This window comes from Octodon degus, unplaced genomic scaffold (genome assembly GCF_000260255.1).
Source record: "Octodon degus isolate 3935 unplaced genomic scaffold, OctDeg1.0 scaffold00226, whole genome shotgun sequence".
NCBI classification, from domain to species: Eukaryota; Metazoa; Chordata; class Mammalia; order Rodentia; family Octodontidae; genus Octodon; species Octodon degus.
The window spans coordinates 94,332-115,844 of NW_004524802.1; the positions used below are offsets into that span (position 1 = coordinate 94,332).

At 54.1% G+C, this 21,513-nt stretch overlaps 1 protein-coding gene across 1 annotated transcript in view; it reads right to left on the bottom strand.

Moving 5' to 3' along the window:
- The window catches only part of Mta1 (metastasis associated 1), a 54,479-nt gene that overhangs the window by 12,483 nt on the left and 20,483 nt on the right, over nucleotides 1-21,513 (bottom strand). Inside the window, exons 3-8 of the mRNA XM_023705651.1 lie at nucleotides 10,930-10,997; nucleotides 6,715-6,808; nucleotides 3,864-3,914; nucleotides 3,275-3,401; nucleotides 3,140-3,203; nucleotides 1,321-1,438 (exon numbers count right to left, since the gene is read on the bottom strand). Of these exons, the coding sequence (XP_023561419.1) occupies nucleotides 1,321-1,438; nucleotides 3,140-3,203; nucleotides 3,275-3,401; nucleotides 3,864-3,914; nucleotides 6,715-6,808; nucleotides 10,930-10,997 (522 nt within the window). The remainder of the gene's footprint in view (nucleotides 1-1,320; nucleotides 1,439-3,139; nucleotides 3,204-3,274; nucleotides 3,402-3,863; nucleotides 3,915-6,714; nucleotides 6,809-10,929; nucleotides 10,998-21,513) is intronic.

The following is a 21,513-nucleotide window of genomic DNA, read 5'->3' on the forward strand; positions in this document are numbered from 1 at the left end:
TTTTTGAGACAGAGCCTCATTCTGCAATTTGGGCTGGCCTTAAACTCACTTTGTAGCCTAGGTTGGCCCTGAGATCACAGAAATGTTTCTGCCTCAAGTCTCCCAAGTGCTAGGATTACAGGTGCGTATCACCACACCCGCCCTTAGAGATAAATCTAATAGCACAAAACACTAGATGACTAAGTTAAGAAGTAGTAGAAAGTATGTCCTTAATGAGAGAGTGGCAGAGGCATGCCGTGGTCTACCCTATAGTCCAACATCTGCTACTTGGAGATCCAGAAAGGAGACAGAAGAAAAAAGTGGTCTCCACAAAGGACAAAGAAGACACAGGCAGCTTCACAGGGGCCTTCTGGGGACCAGCCCTGCCAGCCAAAAGGACCCAGAGACCCAAGACTTGCCCCGGCTAGCACTGACCCTCTGACCCTCATGTCCCCATGCTGCCATGACCTTCACTATCCACATGCAGAACAGACACCCATGGGTGGCTGGCAGGGTGAGCTGGCTCACCCTCAGAAGGCTGCAGAGGTGGAGGAAGAAGTGGGCACCCAGCAACCAGAGCCCAGAAGGTACAGGGAGGCCTAAAGCCAGGCTGACTGTGGGCAGAGACCAGCATCTCACACCAAGAGGATGCAGAACTGAGGCTAGGACCAAGACCTGTAGGGGTGGTCACTGCAGCCACCTGGGAGACAGAGCCAAACAGGTGTGTCCACAGTGCAGAATGGCCCTGGACTTTAGGAAGAGGAACATGTGTGGAATGTAAGATCTGAAGGTGGCTGGAGCATGAGGACAGCCAGGCTGGAACTAAATATCCCATCATTACTTGGGAGGACAGCACACACTGGCTGAGGCTCTCCTGCTTGGCAGCAACTCTAATGGCCCGAGAGTCAGACTCCACTTACTGGTGCACCCAGAACTGGCTAGTGTGTGGGAGAGTTTCTGAGCTCCCGTGCCCCCTAGATCAGGGGCAAAACAGAGGGGCACCCCACCTAGGCCCAAGATGCCCAGAGGTGCTGTCACCTGCACAGCCTTCAGATACTGCAGGACACCTGAAAGCTACATCCTGATTCAGATGCACACCCCGAGGGTCTTCGAGGGAAAAATGGGGTTTAAGGGTCATAACAGCTATCAAAAGGAAACAAAGCAAATCAACCCACTAATTAGCAATGGCAGGACTGACATGTATGGCACTGGAATTCTGGGGCGAGCTGCCCTGACGGGACTCGAGCACCCTGGCCCCAGCTCTTGCAAAGCTTCCCTCCTGGTGGGCATCTCAGCCTCCTCCCCACAACAGCATCACCCAACAGACCAGCCACACCCTACCTTCCTTCAACAGGTCAGTGATATCAGCCTGGTACCGGTTTCCCACTCGAATCTCCCCTTTATCAGCCAGGAGGGTCTTCTGTTGGGGGTCGTAGACTAGAGAATAGAAGAAGAAATCCTGAAAAACACCACACACAAGACAGGGGTCAGAAATGCCCTCAGCCCTAGCACCTGGGTGGATAAGGTCACCACAGCAGCAGGAGCAGTACAGTGTCAAGAGAAGGCGCAGGAAGATGCCACCAAGGGTACCCCTCTGTTCAGAGCCAACAAGGACCCAACAGGAGCCCAGTGAGAGGTGCCATGCTCAGCTGGCTATATCTGGATGTTCCCATGGCATGCCACATACATCCAGACATAAGAGCTGGGTGTAGGGACATGGGGACATGGCTGGCCAGAGGCAGGAGGCCCTGCCCTAACTCCTCCCGACCCATGTGATCATGGGGCTGCTTCTAAGCACCTTCTCTGCTGGCTTCTCACCTCAATTCTGTGACTGCTGGACGAGCCTGTTCACGGGGAATACGTAAGGATGCCCATCACAAGCACGGGCATGGGCACCTGCCAGGTCTTTTGGTGTTCTTAAGCCAAGCCCTGAGGTCTTACCAAGCAGGGCTCTCCCAGGCACATGAAAGGTCCAGCTGCCCAGTGGTCAGAACCAGCAGGGCAGCCTGGGTTTGCTCATGGCTTAGAACCCTTAGTCCTCAAGGACAAGGCACCAGCACCCACATGGCCACCATGCTTAGCACCATATAACTGACACCACCCTCTGCTTACACGCCTCCTCACTACCTTTTCTCAGTGTTATTCCATATGGCTCTACCAGGGCTTTTCTCAAGTACCCGTTGATGCGCAGTGAGGAGGTTCCCAAGACTCTGGATTCCTGGACAGCTAGGCAGCCCTTGGGGATGCCAACTCCAGGACCCCTGCCCACTGGCCCTCCCAGCTGCTCTGGCTCCTGATCTGAAGGCCTAGTGACTGCAATGGCTTCTTCATGCCCTCAGAGCTTCTAGACTCTTTGGGACAGGAGCACCTGGACCCAAACTCTCAGTGGCATTCCCACTGGCAAACTCCAGTCTTCTCAGGGACTCCACATGGGAAGGACCAGGACCTGAGGTGGGTGCAGAGCCACATGGGGATGAACTTCATGCAAGCCATAATGACACAGCCCAGGAGACATACTTCCCTTACACCCAAGCATCCTTCAGACCACATGCATCTCCAACAGAAGTGACAGAGCCCTGGCCTGCTGCCCAGCCCCAGGAAACCAGATCTCACCAGGCTCACAAAGCTTCCTGGGAATCAGGTTGTCACAACGTGGGTGAGGCATCTGGGAGTTACTACCCCACAATGCAGAGTTCCTACCTAAGAATCACCTGCCCCAGGCCAGGCATGGTGGTACATGTCTATAATCCCCGCATTCAAGAGGCTGAGGCAGAAGAATTGTGGTTTCACGCCAGCCTGAGCTCAAAGCTAGCCTAAACTACACAGTGAGACCCTGTCTCAAAAACACCAAAAACAGGGGTTGGGGAGATAGCTCAATGGCGTAAGTGTCTACCTGGCAAGTGCAAGGTCCTGGATTCGATCCCCAATATCCCCCCATCCCGCCCCCCCCCCCCCAAAAAAAACCAAAAACCTAGCCTAAGCACCAATAGTGGCCAAGGACAGGCTGGCCAGCATGCAGGTTACCTTGGGCCAGGATCAGGCATGGCCTACACAGGGATCTGTCCATTTTGTGTGACACCCACCAAGCCCTTGCAAGGGCCTAGTTAGAAGACACCTAGGTCTGCTAAGGAGAACACGCTTGACATGGACTAGGCCTCACCTCGCGTTCCAGGTAGGACTTGAGTGACTCGGTCTCATTCAGCAGGGTGACACTGCACTTGCCCCTGGAAGAGAAGGACACACAAGTGGAGGGGAAACAAGCAAGGAGGCCTGGGGGAGGAGTCACGGGAGTTACCTGATGTGAGTGGCAGGCAGTGACTCCAGCTGCCGGGACAGGAAGAGCTCCCGGTGCCTCAGCTGGTGCTTCAGCTTCTCGGGTAGGTCCACCATCTCTGGGTTCTCCACCTCCTCCTCCACCTCCCCTGAAGAACAAAACATCCATCAATTGGACCTGCAGATTATCAGCTGACACCTGCCCCAGGCCAGCTATACAAGCTCAGGCCCAGGAGGGCTGTCTCCTTGTCTGGCACATCCCTGTTCAAAGGCCCCTACAGAGCCAGGCCCCAGGCATCAGGAAAGGATGGGGAGGAAGACGTGGCATCCAGGGCCTACCTTGGAAGAAGCAAGCCAGAGAAAGGAAGGAAATGGGAAGAATTACCAAGGCAGGAGAGCCAAGTAGGCACCAGCAGGACAGGCCCAGGACAGGCCAGACTCATGGCCAACTGGGGGCTAACATGGGGAAGCCCACTCCTCGGTCGGACCGGCAGGGCATGCAGGGACGGGCATGCAAGCGGCCCGTCAGGCTATGTCCTTCAGCACGCCGCCCGCCCCCAGCCCCAGGACACAGACACCAGGACGCCCTCCTTGTAGAGGTCGGCTCTTACCTTCCTCGCCGGTGTCCGCCCCTGGTCCGGCTTTATAGCAGACAGACAGGGCTACATAACAGATAGACAGCGCCGGATGGCAGGTTAGCGCCAGCACCGGCTGCTTGCTCCCTGCCCAGGGCCCGGACCGAGGAGACACGGGGGCCACAGGCCTCCCGGTGGGGACAAAGACCACCCGGCTGTAGACCAATCACCCAAGCCTTGGCATCCCACCCAGCCGACCTCGGTTGCCCACCCTTACTCCCTGTCCCCAAGCCATGCTCTTCCACCCCACTTCACAAGTGAGGAGCCAGCCCTTCTTCCAGGGAAAATGACAGAAAATGGAGGGTTTGGGAGTGGCCCGCCTAGATTGAGGGAGCAACAGACCAGCTGCGGGGCTCAATACCCTGAGGTACTGGCCACCAGAAGGACGTAAACTATACCAGGGCCTTAGCCAGCACTTCGAGCAGCCTGGCTGCTGCTCCTGCTCTACACCAAAGAAAAATACTCAACAGTGCGCACTTGTAATTCCAGCTCCTCAGGCGGCTAAGGCAGGAAGGTTGCAAGTTCAAGGTTAACTTAGGGAACTTAGAGAAAGCCTATCTCAGAAACAAACATCCCCCTAACACTCTGGCTCATCTCAGCCCCCAAACTAGAGTGTGTGATGGGCTCTGCACTGTGGCTCACGCGTGCCAAGTGCTGGCCATCAGGGGGACCCACAGTCACACTGGGCGGACCAGACTTGTAGCTCTCTGCTGGCCCCATGTGGTGGCTGCAAGAAGTCCTGGTACCCTTACGCCAAGCTCAAAGGCCAGGTGGGGGTGTAGGTCATTCCAGGCAGCCTGGCTGGTTCCCAGTGCCCTGGGGAGTAGACCCAGTGAACTGTTCATCTCCTTGCCAAGAAGCAGCTGGAGAAATGGCCATCCACCACCCCACAAGGATAGCAACCTTTGCTCAAACTGGCCTATGATGGGCAGCATGCTGAGGGACAGAGTTATCCCCAAGGATAGCATCAGCTTCAAGTCCACCAAGGCAAACTACTGGCTCCAACTGAGGCTGACAGTGGCCTTGCGATGCCCCCACTTCTCCAGGTCTGGGAACAGTGCTGTCTGCAGGGTAAGGCCCTGCCAAAGCCAGCTTACAGGCTGCAGCCCACTACCAGACCCCAGATGGCCAGGAGCTGGGGCTTATTCAGGAGCATGCCGCAAGCTGTGGTTGTGCCACAGGGCTGAGGAATGGCTCTACACTCCAGCCTGAGGCCTGTCTACTTGACAGGGATTAAAAAGCAGGGACCCACTGAAGAGGACTGGGAGCCTCCCTGGCTAACCAGGGCCTCTCCTGCACTGGCTGCAGGCACTCAGGGTGAAAAGAAGTAAGCAGGGTGGGGAGGAACCCTCTCAATAGGCAGGGGAAACAGAGAGAGTAGCAGTGCCCTAAGGGTCTCCCACATAGCTTTCCCAGGGAAACCCACCCCAGCACCTGTGCCTGCCCTTCCCTGTCCTTCTTGACGACCCTACCCACTCGGGCCTACTACACCACTAGTGAGGTTTTGACCAGCCCACTCTGGCAAGTGGTCCCTAGCAATCACTACCCCTATAGTGGCTGACCTTGCTGCAGACCTGACCCTACACCAAACACCTCAAGAACATGTGGCCCGTGCCAGATCCCAGGCCTCCCTGGCACCTGGGGGCTGTAAGGCATGAGAGGGTACATGCTGGGGCCAGAGGTCAAGGGAAGTTCACATCCATACTCATGAATGAACCTCCCAAGCCACACATCAGGGCACTGGGCAGGGTGGAAGGAACATCATCCTATAACCATGCCTACCCTGCTGATGTCCACAGTCCCTCATGTATAAGCCAGGAACCCCCATCCCAACCTTGCTCAGAGCCAAGGAAAGTGGCTCACTGTTGACCACACATCACAGGAGACCCTGGCCCCTGTAGGAAAGGCCCCTCCTGCTGGGAGCTGGGATCGGGAGGCTACAGGTGGATATTCCCCCTCCCACTGGCTTGCAATAAGAACAGACTGGGGGCCAGCTCTCCTGGTGAACAGTCCTGGCCACCTGTTAGAGCTATGTTTCTTGCCCAATACAAAATGTCATCCCACACTGATCACAGCCTCACAGCCATAGGCTCAGGTAGATCCCACCTCAGATGACCAGTCAGATATGTGTGGCAGCTGAAACCTCCTATCTGCTTCTATTGGAGCCCAAGGCCTGTCAAGGGGCACTGCCTGTGACCATGGGCATGAGCTTGGGATCAGGACCTACCACCTCTGTGCCTGACGTATGGAGGTCTCAGAATAAGCAGCCCTGGGGCTCAGGCAGTCCTTCACTCTGAGGCTGTGACTTGCAAGTACACAAAGCATCATTGGTCAATGGGCAACTTATTCAGGGTAAGAAGCCCACACCAACAGTAACCAGGAAAAGGATGAGGCTCCACTTCTCCAACTAGTGTTCATCGGATTTAGGCCTGAGTTTTAAGGATGAGGGGAGAAGGATTTGTCTTCTGAACACCATTCAGAATGCCTACATAAACTTCTCAGCAAGGTGAAGACAAGCAGAGTATCTACAGAAGCAGGCAGAAGCCACAGCCTGGTCTGGGCCAGTGCCTCCCACTGCACCACTGACACTCCAGGCTGGTCTATGACAAGTGGGTATGGGATGCTATGAGAACAGTAAGAGGCACTGTTCACCCCAGCCCAGGTTTCTGACAGGATGCACATGGGTGTGGAATGCAGGGGCCCTCTCCAGAGCCTAGCTGTAGAACAGAGCAAGGCCAGACCAGGTAGCTGAGGTGCCAGGCCCCAGGGTTGGGGGCCAGGCAGCTGGCATCCCAACCCTCCCCCCAAGCAGGTCATGGAGACTTACTTGCATGCTTGTCTGCCAGGGCGATGAGGGTACTGGAGATGTCTCGCCTGCGGTAGAAGCACACCACCTTGGCTTCCACGTTTCCGTTAGCCGTCTATAACAGCAAGGAGGGGCATCTGAGCAATAGCCACCTTGAATGGCCACCTAGAGAGGTCCAGATCTCCCAAGGGCCATGAATGCACCCAAATCTACCTCTTGTAAATTCAGTAACAGGCATACCAAGGGAGGGGGAAGACCCCAGCACCTACAGCCATGGGGCAGGGCAAGAAACACAGGGTCCAGGGCAGCTCCACCTTGGTCTCTTCTAGGGCAGGGCAACCAAGAGGACTGAGGACAGAGATGCACACGTGATCCATCCCCATTTACATCTCATTCTCCCCTTATCCTGGTGAGCCTCCTGCCAATACCAAGAGGAAGGTCCTGTGCTAGGCGGGACCTGGTGGCTCTGGGGCAGAGTACTCCGGCTGCAGCCCAGACACCGAAGGTACCGTATAGCTGCTGGGGTCCCCGCCCAGACGGTAGCCCTGAACAGGTAAGCGGCCAGGGCCTGCCAAGTGTCCCACTCAGGGTTAGCTGCAGTTAGCCAAGCCCTGCTGCGCCTCACCAGGCTCCCCTAGCAGGGCACAAGGCAGGCAGAAGGGCGCCAAAGACAGAGCTGCTCCATGCAGGAAAGCTTTGGTCGAGCCCAGGAGTGCTCCCCACGAAGATATAATCCCCCACCTTTTTTTTTTTTTTTTAACTTTTTGAGACAGTGCCTTGCTAAATTGCCCAGGCTAGCCTTTAACTTGTGATTCTCCTGCTTCAGCTTCCTGGATAACTGGGATTACAGGTATGCATCACAATGTCCTACTGGGAACCATCTTCTCATAACAGGAATTTATGTAAAATGCTAAATAATCCAAGAAATACAATTCCAACTGCTATGGAAGTGACCAGTGTATATCACTTATAATCTTAAACCAAACGCTTTAAGAAAATTCCTAAATTACAGAGCATAATGTTTATGTACCCCGAAGGGCCTCTGCTGCACAGGGCATCTGTCTCCTTGCCTCCCTTGTCTGTCTAGCCCCACGTTCACATTAGAGTGGTCCTTACACCTGTGGCACTTGCAGCTACAGTCCACTGTCCCCTTATACATTCCACAGGGCATCCACACAATTAGCTGGCTCCCTGCCTGACAGGTTACACCACAATGCAGCTGTTTTTTTTTGGCTGGCTCAGGATGCCTTAAGGGAAGGTCTGATAAGGCATGACCACAGTACAGTTAAGAAGCACTTGTTTTCAAATTCAGGGATGACCAAAGCAACACATATAAGGCCTGAAATGTCAGCACACTTGAGACTTCACTGACACACAGCAGCTGGTACCCTGTGGCAGCCACACAGATGTGAGCCCTGCTGCTGCAGACCAGGAATCCACCCTTCCCCACCGACCCACCCAACACTGCCCTGCTCTAAAATACACATTTGGATTCAACTAATTTCTGTCTTTGTATTCTAACCATGTATGACTACATATGAATGGCTGAGCCCATCTGGTGACATTCTTTCCTGTGTTACTGTTTCCTGAGTTTGTCACTGTGAGGTTTTCATTTACCTAGTTCTCCACATGATTGTCATGAGCTCTGCTAACTCCCTGAGCAGCGAGCCCTTGGCCAAGTGTCCAGTCTCCTAGAAAGTCTCCCAGCACCATGCTGATGAGTGTCCTGGCTGGGAGACCCTGACTTTGCCTTATAGTACAGTGCCCCCAGGAGACCTCTCCAATGGTGGCCATCTGGCTAGGCATAGGGTCCACATGGCTCCACTGCCTCCACCACTCGCCTGTAGAACCGCTGTGCAGAGGCACTCTGCAGCTGCTGCCCAGCCTGGTGCACATGGGACCTGCCCTTCCTGGGAAGCACTGTGGCCCCATGTCCTGAAATTTCACATGGTGCCTCAAATGAGGCTTGTTTTCATTCCAGATGCCATCTTTTCTCAGGTCCCTCTGGTGGAGCTCTTGTCTCTGTCATTTGTAGGGAGTGGGTGCTGGGCCCTGGGTCAAGCACTCTCCCTCCCAGTCTGTGTCACTATAGCAGTGACTCCTTCCTGCGCCTCTTCCCTCATCACAGGCTCTTCTGCCTTTAGCTGTTTCCATGTGTACTGTGATCTGTTTTCTCATGAAAAGTTATTTTCAGACATCTCATCCTCTTGCCCATGGGGAGTTGTGTTAAGAGTGGAAAGCCAGGGCTGGTGAGATGGCTCAGTGGTCTAAAGCACCTACTTAGAACAAGCTTAGCAAAGCATAGGGACTGCGGTTCAATCCCCCAGCACCACATGCCAGCCAGCCCCGGCCCCTGGTGGACTGAGCTGCCCCCCCCCACAAATTAAAAAAAAAAAAAAAAGAGTGGAAAGCCAGGTACATGGGCCACAATGGGGATCCAGCATCCTGATGGGGCGTCAATACCAGAGAGGGTGTTTTGGTGCCCAGGAGACACACAATGCCTTCTAGACCCCCAATGTGAGTGTCCTGCATCTATTGCTCCAGCCAGCAGGTCATGGAGATAGGCCAAGACTTACTTGCATGCTCCACTGACTCGTGCAGTTCTCCAGCCTGTCCTGAGCTCAGTAGAAACCTGTCACCAAAGTGGTCCTTTGCCCTCCCTTCCAGGCAGGAGCCAGAGCTTCTCTGCTTCCCAGGCTGTGTGGCACCAGCCTGCCTGGCAATTCCACTCCCCAGCAGCAGGGCAGAAGCCAAGGATCTCACGGTGCCCACATGCAGAGCTGCTTGGCCACTTTCACCCCTCAGTAGAAGCCCCACAGATTCCCCAGGGGCATCTGAAGAATACTGGGGGGAGGGGCACCTGTTCTGTGAGTAGCTCCTTTGCAAGTGGCAGGAAGAGGGAAAAGCCTCTCTCTGAACCTACTTCCTCGCATCCCCTGTGTGTGAATGCTGAGGCATGTCGAGGAGGGCTTGCTAGACCAGCACATGGGGTTGGCCTCCAGTTCCACTGACAACATATACCCACTGCAATCTGAGTCCCTGCCAGGGCTTGGGTCCCAGCAGCCCCCAGAAACAGGCACGACCTGCACATAGGACACCCTAGCTACCACCCCTGCCACCATGATCTTGGGCCAAGTCACTCTGACCTGCCTGTGCCCCCCCCCCCCCCCCGTGGTAACAGATCTACAGCCCAGGCCTTCAGCCAGCACAGACCTGGGCAGGTGGCCCAGGGGAGCCACAGGCCATTTCCTAGGCCACGCTCGGCATGGTGCCACCCTGCGGCCACCTCCTACCCATCTTACCTAACCCAAAGAATCCCAAGTTACCCCTCTTCACCCTGTGCAGACAGGGCTGCTGTGCCCCCAGGGCTCAGGTCACCCCAGGCAAGGGGGAGGGGTAGAGCTTCTGTGAGGGGACAGCTGGGGATGCAGGGTCCCTGACCTGCCCAGCTCATCAGCCTCATGAAAAGCAGAGCACCTGCCCCAGCACCTGAAAAAGTTTCCAAATAGGAGCAGCTTGGAGAGGAAGGAGACCAGGCGAGGGTGGCCTATACTCCCAAGCCACTTAGCCACCCATGGTTCCCCCAAGTGATGTGCCTCCAAGCCTAGATAGAATTGAGCCAGATGCTGTGGAATCCACAAATGCCTTTCCTCCCACCCTAGTCTCCAGCCAGGTGGGTTCTGGGTACTCACTACATCTTGGTTTATGGGTATGACTATTTTCCCTGACCAACCAGCAAGCACCTATAAAGTGACCAGGGCAGGAGACAGCAGGGGACCCCAGAATGCAGATAAGTCTGCATTTTCCCACAGGCTTCTCAAGGTCAGTAAGCCATCATGGGCCAACAAGGAGCTGGGTGAGGGCAAGGAAGCTGGAGGAAGGTGTGGCTTGCCACCAGGGGCACTGGTGGCCACCATGGGCCACCACTGATGCCATTTCCCTGCACTCTGATGGTCCCCAGCACTGTCTACCTACAATCCCCCTGAGCAGCTGAGTTCCACTCAGGCCCCAGGGAACACCATCCCCAAAAGGAAGGCACCTGCTGGGCACAGTAGCAGTCTGTAAGAGGTCCATGTCCCCACAGAAAACTGGTCACAGCCTGAAAGAGGCCACCAGGGATCACTCCTAGCCTCATCTATGGGGAGACATTGCTATAGGTAGATAAGGTCACTCTAAGGCCAGCCACAAAGGGCAGAGGCCATGCAGAGCCCAGGCCCCCACAAGTAGCCACACTACCTTGTTGAGCTCTTCAATCCTGCGGATCAGGTATGGATTGCTGGACGAGTTCTCAAAGTAGACATAGTCTGCAAACAGAAAGAGAGTCATTGGCAGCCCCACTGCAGACATGCTTGCCCCCACTTCCCCCACCCTGGAGACTAACCCTGAAGAGGTGCTACCCCTGCTCTGTAACCCAGGGGAGGGAAGAGAGATGAAGGGTAAGCCTTGTGCCTTCCGAAGGACTAGATGGCAGACAGGCAGGGTCTGCTTCCATCTTCATGGAAGGGCTGGGGCACTAGGCTACAGCTTCACTGGCACAGCCCAATTCCAACTGTCTGGGACTCAACAGAGCCATCGGGGACACTTCCTCATGGGGCTGCTGAGGCCTAGAAGGTGAAGTCACCATTAGCCTTCAGAGACCAGCCTGGCATAGAGGATGCACGGGTCCAGCTCATCTTCTCCCAAAACAATAGAAGCAGCAACTATGATGAACACAGGCTGGTGCTTCCCAGCCTAACGCATGCACAGAAATGGGTCAGAGTCCAGGAGCAGACCCTAAAGGTGTACAGTGTGGGACCTCCCAGCACTGCTAACTTGGGATGAACATGCCCACTGGTCAAAGCACAAAGCTCACAACTACACATGTGTAGAATGACAAGCAGTCTGGGCTTGTGCTTGGCCTGGAAGAAGGAAGACCCAGGATAGCCCAGCCACCTACCACCAGTTCCATGAAGCTGTACTTTGGTGCCCTCAACACCCCTGCCCTGTGCCTGCTCTAACCAGGGTGATCAGGATGCCTAGTGTGGCTAAAATCAGCTCAATGCCCATAAGCAGGCCAAAGCAGCTACAGGAGTAGGCCCAGAACCAGGCCGCTCTGTCCCCATGCCAAGCCATGGAACCAGCACCTGTGTGGCTACTGGTACACACTTGGGGGAAACAGGCTCCATCTTAGCCCTCACAGCTCCATGGAGGGGCCACAGACCACAGCAAACAGTGAACTGGAAAAACCCAAGGCCCATGACATAAGGGGTGCAGGGTTCTTTCCATGGTGGCTGGAAGGTTCTGAACTTAGCCTGGGGCCCTCATGGTACACCCTGCGAAGATACCACATTAACTCAATTAAACACTCCCTGGGGGAACCTCAACATACTGACCACACCTTGAGATAAAGTGACTCGCTTTTTAAACGTTTTTGGAGGGGACACATTGAGACAGGGTCTCTCTATGTAGCCCAGGCTAGCCTCAAACCTGCAAAGATCCTCCTGCCCCATCCCTGAGTGCCGAGATTACAGGCATGCACAGCAGGCTCACACTACATTGGATTTTTAAGTGTCTCAAGCTGGGATGTGGCTCAGTGTAGGGTGCTTACCTAACAGGCACAAGGTAAGTAAACAAATACACTATCTTCAAATTGATCATCTGAGCTTTCACTCTTACAAATCAGAAAGCATGAAATTCAGAATTACTGCCAAAAATGGCAAAAAAAAAAAAAAAAAAAAAAAAGTCCTTCAGGTGGAGAGATAGGCAGGGTCTGCTTGCTTGCTGGCCAAGTCCTGGGTAATGTCCAGGACTGGAGCTGGACATCACGGCCAACTCAAGGGCAGCATCTTCTCAGGGAAGGATATGGATGCACAGGAGCCCCGGGCAGGAAACAGTGCAGTGAGGGTAAATGAGTGCAGCGTCCCACCGGGGCGCAAGCTACTCCTGAACACCAGCAGAGCCTCAGGAAGTGCACTAACTTGAGGCCTGCAGTTGGCCTGTGGCAGGGGCTAGGCTGAAGGCTTGCAGCGGGGCTGCCCCTTATGCCTTGGTGTGCAGTGAAGGAAGAGCACTGAGACCACAGCTCAGAAACAGCCAAGGGAGCCCATGTGCTAGCGCTGGCACAGCTGTGTTCCAATAAAACTTTATTTATGGTACTGAAGTTTGAATTTTGAAACATTTTCACATTTCCTGAAGTAGTCTCTTTTTATTTTTTCTCAACCACTTAAAAATGTGGAAGCCATTCTTAGCTCATGAGTCACCAGGCTAGGCAGTGCAACCTGCCAGTCTAGAAGCCTTGTGTGGTCATGACGTCTACCCTCCCCAGGTAGAGCAATGGTCCCAACCAACCCCAAGCTCAACACTTGTTTTATGGAAATCAACATTCTGACTCTCTCTCCCTCCCTCCCTCCCTTCCTCTCTCCTTCCCTTCCCACCTCTCTCTCTCTCTCTCTCTCTTTCAGGCAGGGTCTCACTAGGTATTCCAGGCTAGCCTTGAGTGCTTGAATGTACTGTGAAGCCCAGGTCTTCCTCCTGCTGAGATTACAGGCATGTGCCACCACACCTGCCACTCAACAGGCTCATTCAACTTTAAGGGAGAGACAGGAAACTAACTTAATGGGAGGACCCACATGGCACTACTACAAAGTCCCAGCAATGGATACAGTGCAGACATTGCGTGTAGACCCACAGACCACCAGGAAAGCGCACCCCCAGGGGCTAGAACAATAGCAGAAGACAATGTTCTTCATAAGTGGCACTGGAATAAATGGAGAGCCATTTGAAAACCAAGAGGAATCTTAGCCTTTGCACAAACCCAAGCTGAGTTGAATAATGAAATTCACAACTGCAAAAGTCTGTCACTTTGGTGGGGTAAATTTCTTAGGACACATAAGATGCATAACCTTAGCTGTCCGAAAAAAAGGAGTACAAAATAATCTCTTGCCAGAGATGGTGCTACTCTCGTGTAATTAGCAGCCCAGGCTGGATAATTCATGATTCTGCAAGACAATGTCTCAAAAAAAATTTTTTAAAGAGCGGGGAACTGAGAATATGGCTCACTGGGAAGGCGCAAGGTTTAACCTCTAGTCTTGAACATGCACAGTCCTCTGGAGGCTGAGGTAAGGGGGAGGGGAGAAGAAACCCAAGAGCACTTCAAGGCCCTGGGCTCCATCCCCCATATTGCAAATCAAAAACAAACAACAAATCCCCAGCTTCTCAGGAGGCTGAGGCATTAAAGTTGAAAGTTCTTGAATTTTAAGTTACTCCTTGCAAGGGTAATTTAGCAAGGCCCTGTCTCAAATGAAATAAAAGGTGGTAGAGCACTTGCTTAGCATGCTCAAGGCCTGGGGTACAATGCACAGGACTGTAAGAAGAAAAACAGCCCAACTTCAGAAACAGTCCATGCAGACATACAACAAATACAAAAAGATAAATGCAAATCAAAACTCTATTGAACCAAGCCAGTGATCCAGGCCTGTGATCCCATCTACTTGGAGACTGAGGCAGGAGGATCTCAAGTTCAAGGCCAGAAAACCCAAAACTGAACACCACACAACAACAGAAAACTGAAGGGAACAGGTGTCGGGTGGGCACAGAGGAGTGGGAGCTGGCTGGGAAGGATGCTTAGTCCGCTGAGCCAATCACCTGGCCACTGCAGGAAGCAACCACCAGCTTCAACAAGCTCCACACAATGCCAACATGCACCTTCACTCAGACCCACAAAATACTGCAGAAAACTACCGTACCCTGCACTGGTAACAAATGGCACACACCCATAGGATGGAATCCCATTCAGTAAGAGCAAGGGCTGAGCAACAGTCCGCCAGAATGCTCAGGGACCAAGCCGCGTCAACATGACAGGGACAGAGCCTAGAGGAGGGGGCGGGAAAAGGGGAGACCAACACAGGAAAGGGGAGAACCCTGAAGGCCCAGGGTGGCTGCCTAGCAGTGCATACTGCCAATGATCACGGATTGGAGTAGCTCAGTGGTACAGCAACTGCCTAGCATGTGTGACGCCTTGGGTTCCATCTCTAGTACCACAGGAAAAAAAGAAAAAGAGAGAAAATCAAAATTACAAAACACAAAAAGAAAAAAAATTAAAAAATACAATCACCGACCTGAGCCAGGCATGGTGGCATGCACATGTAGGCCAGCTACTTGCGAGGTGAGGCACAAGGGTCATTTGAGCACAGGGATTCAAGACCAGCTTGGGCAATAGAGTAAAATTAAGGACTCTTCTCAACCAGAAAACAAAAGACCGGGCACTGAGCTCAGTAGACTAAGTGCATGCTTAGGCAAGTACAGGGACCAGGATTTGATTCTGGGTACCACATGCTGCACCGGCCCTACCCCGAGACAGGCTGAGCTAGCAACTGGGTAGTGGCACGAGCCTATAATCCCAGCACTGAGGAGGCTGAAAACAGGAGGATCACTACAAGTCTGATCTGCATAGTGAGACCTTGTACCAAATACATTAAAAAAACCAACCAAACAAACAAACAAAAAAAACCCCCACAGACCTTCCTACATAAGAGTTGGCTCTGTAATACACTTCAAAATATACCTAATGTCAAGTTAAAAATATACAGATAAACCAGGCATGGTGGTGACCACCTGTAATCCCAACACTTAGGAGGCTGAGGCAGGAGGACTGTAGTGAGTTCAAGACCAGCCTGGGCTACAAAGTGAACTCAAGGCCAGCCTGAGCTGCATAGTGAGACCCTGTCTCAAAGACAAAATAAACACACACACACACACACACACACACACACCCCACACACACACGTGCGCGCGCGCCAGGCACGGTGGTGTACCACTGTAATCTCAGCAGACTGGAACACTAGGGCAAGAGGACCTCTGCCAGTGCTGTCACCCGTGCCCTCAGTGTTCTTCCTTAGGCTCAGGACTAGAAGCCCTCAGCAATGCCTGGGGGACCACTTTAGAGAAGGGGTCACCCACAAACAGCATGCGATACAGAACACATGGCCTTGAACAGGCCAGAAGAGGGCCCTCATGCCAGCCTCAGGGGGACACTTGCATTCATGTCACAAATAACTGCCAGAAGTGCTGAGTATGGATGTGAGGTTACGGGTTCATTTTAGCTGGTTGGGGGCACAGAACAAAGAAGATAATGAAACATAACCCCTAGGACCACAGGTTCCATGAGCAGAGGAAGCCACACACTTGTAACCCCTCTAGGACCTACTCCCAGGCTGAGGCCACCATAGGCATGAGAGCACTTGTCTGCAGTACGGGAACAGAATCCAAGGACGAAGAGCCAGTCCTCAGGAGAGCCAGGATCCCACTCTTGAGCCCTTCTTACATGACACGTTATTATGGTTTAGATCTAAATGTCCTAAAGGAGTGGTGGCAAAGCTACGACACACATGCTGCGACAGGCTGGAGGTATTTTTCTACCAGGAATTGAACTCAAGACCTCACCCTTCCGGGCAGGCATTGCTCCACTGAGCCATCTCCCTGGCCCAACAGGCTGTATCTCTGAGAGCCCTGACAGGGTTTCTGTCACTGCCGTGAAGCCTCATGTGCTCATAAGCAGGAGCTTTGGGAAGAGACTGGATAATGGGGCTTCGAGCAGGCTTGCTGCTGGGAAGTGGAGTGTTGCTGAAAGAGGCAGTCACTGTGGGCATGACCCGGATGGGTGCAGGTCCTTGCTGCAGTTCTCTAGAGCCAGCTGACCACAGACTGAAATGTGAGCCAAAACAAACCTCCTTTATTTATTTATTTAAACCTCCTTTACACTGTGGCTCTCAGGTCCTGGGTCTCAGTAATGAGACAGCGACTGAGACATGTCCAGTCTCACACAAGCATCGTGGACACTACCTCCTAACTCAGGCATCTTTCTCTGTCCTCACCTGTCTCCCTTACCAGGTCCCCAATGCCATCTTGCTATCCCCACATAATAGGTCTACAAAGGGACAGGAAGCAAACTCCACATAGAGGAACACATGGCCAATGAGGCCTCCTTAAGGCAGGGTCAGGACAGCTGACCCGAAGGAACAGGGCTCCCTCCAAGAGGGCCACAGGATTGCCCTGACCTTCCTTAGAGGTAGTGTGGAAGCCTGACACCCATCCCCCAGGGAAGGCCTCAGGACTTACTTCCAAGGTGTCCTCACCAGGAGCAAGTCCACCACGAGCCAACCAAGCTCTGCTGCCGTCCTCTGCAGGACACTGTGGCAGCACAGTCCCTTCCCTTCTCCGCAGTGCCTGGAGCCCAGGAGGCAGACACTCCCTCCAGATGCCCTCCTATGGGCTCTGGAGATCCCATCAAGTTCACATGCACCAACCTGCATTGCTCAACTCAGTGAGCAACGTCCAGCTCTGCATACCACAGAAGACCCTGGGGCTCGAGCAGCGCTCTCAGGCTGTGATCTAGGTATGCAGTGGCTGTCCTGGTAGAGGGATAGCAGGGCCTGAGTGTACACTATGGCTGAGAGCACGTGACAGATTACAGATTATGGGGCCCTAAGGTGCCATGGGGTTCCCACACGGGTATGAGCTGCTAAGCCACCTAAGCCAGGCAATGCAGGCAGAGCGGATCTGCTCCTCAGGAGGATCATCTTTCCACAGCCACCTATGGGGGCTCCAGGGCGCCCCATGTACAAGGCCTTCAGGGGACCCAGGCCAGAAGTGTGGGGCCACAACTGCTATCACCTGTCATAGGTCAATGACCCCAGGCCTCCTCCTGTGATCCAGAGTGGAGACAGCCCCAGCACCAGTGGGCTGTGCCCACTGTGTGTGGCAGTCAGGTGCAAACACTTGGCGACACCAGGAGACACAGGATCCAGTGAAAGCCCTAGTTGGAAAAGGAAGATGACCACTTCCCTGGGCTTCTAACACTCTGGAGAAGACCAGGTATCAGGCAGGGCTTGTGTCAAGCCCAACTAAGGCCTGTCAAGCAGGTGCCGCTGTGAAAGCAGGAACAAAAGACCAGACAGGACTGGGTCCCAAACCCTAGTGGAAGCAGGATACCCAGCAGGAGGCAGTCTTGGGAGGGGACTGTACCTGTCCTCACCCATGCACCAGGGCTCATGCAATGCCTCCCTAGGCCATGTGACATTATGATGCCAACCTACCCTGCTCAGCAGGATGACTTTGGGGGTCACTGCTGTCAGGTCCTGGCCCAGAGCCCACCACATACAAGGAAGACACAGCATCATCCCAGGTCCGCAGGGGAGAACTGCTTTTGGGGGGGAGGGGGGCAGAACCAGGAATTGAACACAGGCCCTTGCACTTGCCAGGGAAGAGCTTATTCTACTGAGCCATCTCCCTGGCCCCTAAGAACTGCTTTTTAGAACCATTACTCCAGCTTCTCTGAATGTTGGCTCCTGCTTTTCTTTCTTTTTAAATTAAGGGTTGAATGATCAAATTTGTCTCAAAACAATGAGGAAAAGTCAAAAACAGACATCAAGCTCACCCCAGGAGTGCTGGCAGGTGATGGTGGCCACACCTACAGGAGTGAGACTCAGAACTCCCCACCCCTGTGGCTAGGGAATAAGGGGCTACTGCTGATGGCAGGCAGGCAGAAGTTCAGCCCTCTAGGAGGCTGTGTGGCCCAAGTTTCCTCCTCACCCTTTCCAGGGACAGCCCTATACCCCAGCCCCAGCCCCAGCCTGCTTCTACAACTCCTGATACTTCAACGGACTCCTGGAGGATGAGGGTCACAGCTTCTCAGGTCACCCCTAGGCTGTGCTACTGCAAAACAAATGGAGCAGGACTCAAAAGCCTCAACAGACCCAGAGCCTCTACAAGCATGGGTAGACTACAGACCTCAGGACATGAGTGTAGCCCCATAGCCTCCCAAGAGAACTCTGCACTGGGAAGTGTAAATAAAAAAGTAAGACACCAGAGCTGGGAATGTAGATCAGCAACAGAGCATTGGCCTTGAATGTGCACCACTGGGTTCCACCTCCAGTACCACCAAAAAATAAAAAATAAACTGCGCATGGACACATACACATAACAGCCTGGCTATGAAAAATGCCAAGGTAGGAGAATCAAGATCAAGGCCGGAGGCTGGGGAGATGGCTCAGGGGAATAAGTGCTTCTCTGGCAAGCGCAAGGGCCTGAGTTCAATCCCTGGTTCTGGAAAAAAAAATCAAGGCCAGCCTTGGCAACTTAATGAGATCCTGTCTCAAAAAATAAAAAGGGCTGGGAATGGAGCTCTGGGATACAGCAACAGCCTAGCACACCCAAAGTCCTGGGTTCAAAATAACAAAATATTTATGATGGAAATGAAAAACACAAGGAGAGCTTCCTCTCAACCATTTAAAACACCACACCAAGAGGATCCAGGCTATTCTTGATGTCACAGGTGGCCTACAGGTTACCAATCCACTTTCTGTCTTCATCTACAAGTGTACAGCATTAAACAAAACACAAAAGTCATCCCAAAAGCTAGCAGGCTTTCAATATAACAAAAGCTCCAAGCATGTGCACGGGCAGTTGGTGGATCCTGTTCTGAAACATGGCTGAACGTCTCGTATTAACCAAACCAGAGATACACTGGGTCACCAAGGCCTTCTTGCAGCCTAGGCAGCTTCTAGAATCACCACTGAAGGTTCCAAGGAGCATACTGCCCAAACCTCATGCTGCCATTGCCAACACAAGGCCTTGTCCATGACAGGCCGCTGCCCGGGGATGAACCAGACCATGCTAGGTAGTGGCTGGCCAACAGCTGTTGAGCTGGCACACAGAGCAATCACCCACCACCACATTCCCTGACTGGGTCTTGGGACTTCAAGACACCACATATCTCAGATCTGTCATGCTGCACTTGGGGACATACAGTAAAACATGGATGTTCACCAGCTTGGACACTCTGAACCCAGGTCCTGAGGAAACATCAGCAGTGAGCCCCTTCACAGGCTCAGTCCCCACCAGCTGCTCCCCCAGATTAGAACAGGCTGCCCAAGCAGCCAAACACCAGGCTGCAGCCAACAGAGCAAGAGGCCAGCATCGGGAGCAGGTACAGCTTCCTCTCCAAGAATCAGACTCCAGCAAGCAGTCCCATGGTAGGAACCCAACCTATCAACCCACAGCCACCAAAGCCACAGGGCCCTGAAGACCCACCAGTGGTATGCACTGATACCCTTCCTTAGGGAAGGGTGAGCTTGCCCAGGTGCACACCAGGCAGCAAAGTGGAGCCAGCACTGCATGTGCCTCAAGGGACAAAAATTCTGACCTTTCCCTGCAGAAACAAGAAAACAGGACAGCTTCCACCATGCTCTGCAGCTTGGGTTTCAGCCCTCCACCCCACAGAACCCAGGCTCGGCCTGGGACAGTGAGGCCCAGACAGGCAGGGATGAGGTGCAAAAAGGCCCAAGGCAAACTGGGCACCTGCTTTGGTTCATCACAGGATGCCTACGTAGGTATCAGGCATCCCCTGTAGGAGGTGCCACAGAACACAGGACAGAGACAACTTCTCTTCCACATCAGAGGGAAACAGATATGGGACAGTTTGGGGGTGCTAGGCCCAAAGGCCAAGGGAGCCAGCAAAGGAAGAACCAAGTCAGGGTCCTGGCCACTCCCAGCCCCAGCTACACAGGCAACAGTGCCATGTGGGCATGCACACAGCTCTTGCATGGGGATGCTGGCTGGGAGTGCCTCTCTTGCTTAGTGACTGGAACCAGGAGCCGGTGCCACCCTCTTGACATTTCTTCAGCCCATAGTGGCATAATCCCAGGCCATAACCCACAGCAGGACACCCAGGGACTCACAGTAAGGGTGGAAGAAGAGTCTGAGGCCCAGGACAATGAGACAAGCGTCCTCAGGAGCCACAGGGGGCCTCATGTTCACAAGGATGCACAGGGTTACAGCATCAGGAGGGGGATGTAGGGCAGGCAGGATGTGCTGGGACCTGTGGCCTAAGTGCATCAAGGATTGGGCACTCTGATGGGTGCATCTGCCCTGGACTTGGTAATGGACAAAGGTGTGGGTCTGGCGAGGGTGGGACAGAGCTCCTGCTGGGGGGTAGACAACCCACTGGATGGAGGACAGTCCCAGATCTGGCCTGGCTGGACAGAACATACTGGGTCCTCAGAACACCCTGGTCCTCAGGGCTCTGCTAACTGACACTCTCACAGCCCAGCCCACTTTGCAGGTGGGGAAGGCAAGGGCAGGGGCCTAGGGAGGCTTATCCACACTGAGCTGGGAGATGAGGTGATGTAGGGCATGGATGGCCCTGGACAGTTCAAGGCCATCCTGGGCCCTGGTGAAAGTGCCAAATGCAGTCAGGCCACAGCCCCCAGATAACCGCAGAAGGACCCCCAACACCCACACACCAACTAGGACTCTGTCCAGGGTTTGCTAAGTGCCTCCCTACTGGAGGTTAATAGGAGGCAGGGAAAAGTTTTGAGTGTCTCAGGGGCACTACTAGGACGATGAGGCCCCATGGAAGACCACCCCAGAAGGCCCGCTGTGGGGAGCCCCTGGGCCGTCCAGAGGGAAGGGGCTATGGGCAGGAATGTGGCCGCTCCGATGGAGTCGCAGTCCTGGTACTAGCAGCCAGGCCGCATGGCCCCCAAGGACCGACCCTATATCCCCAAGACCCCAAAACTCCTGCTCCCAGGCCATCAGGCAGCGCCGCCAAAGCCACGTGCTCCTACTGGGGGCTCCGTCGGCGCCAGGCGGGCCTCGGGGCCACCCGCCAGCAGCCACCCCAATACTCCCGAGCCCCGGCGCCTCCCGCCTGCACCCAGGCTGCCCCCGGCCCCAACAGGTGGGCAGAACCCCCGCTCACGGTGCCAGCTCCCCCACCGCGCCCCACTCCGGCTGGGGCGGCCCTCGGGGCCATCTTGAGCTGGGGTGAGCACGGGGAGGGGG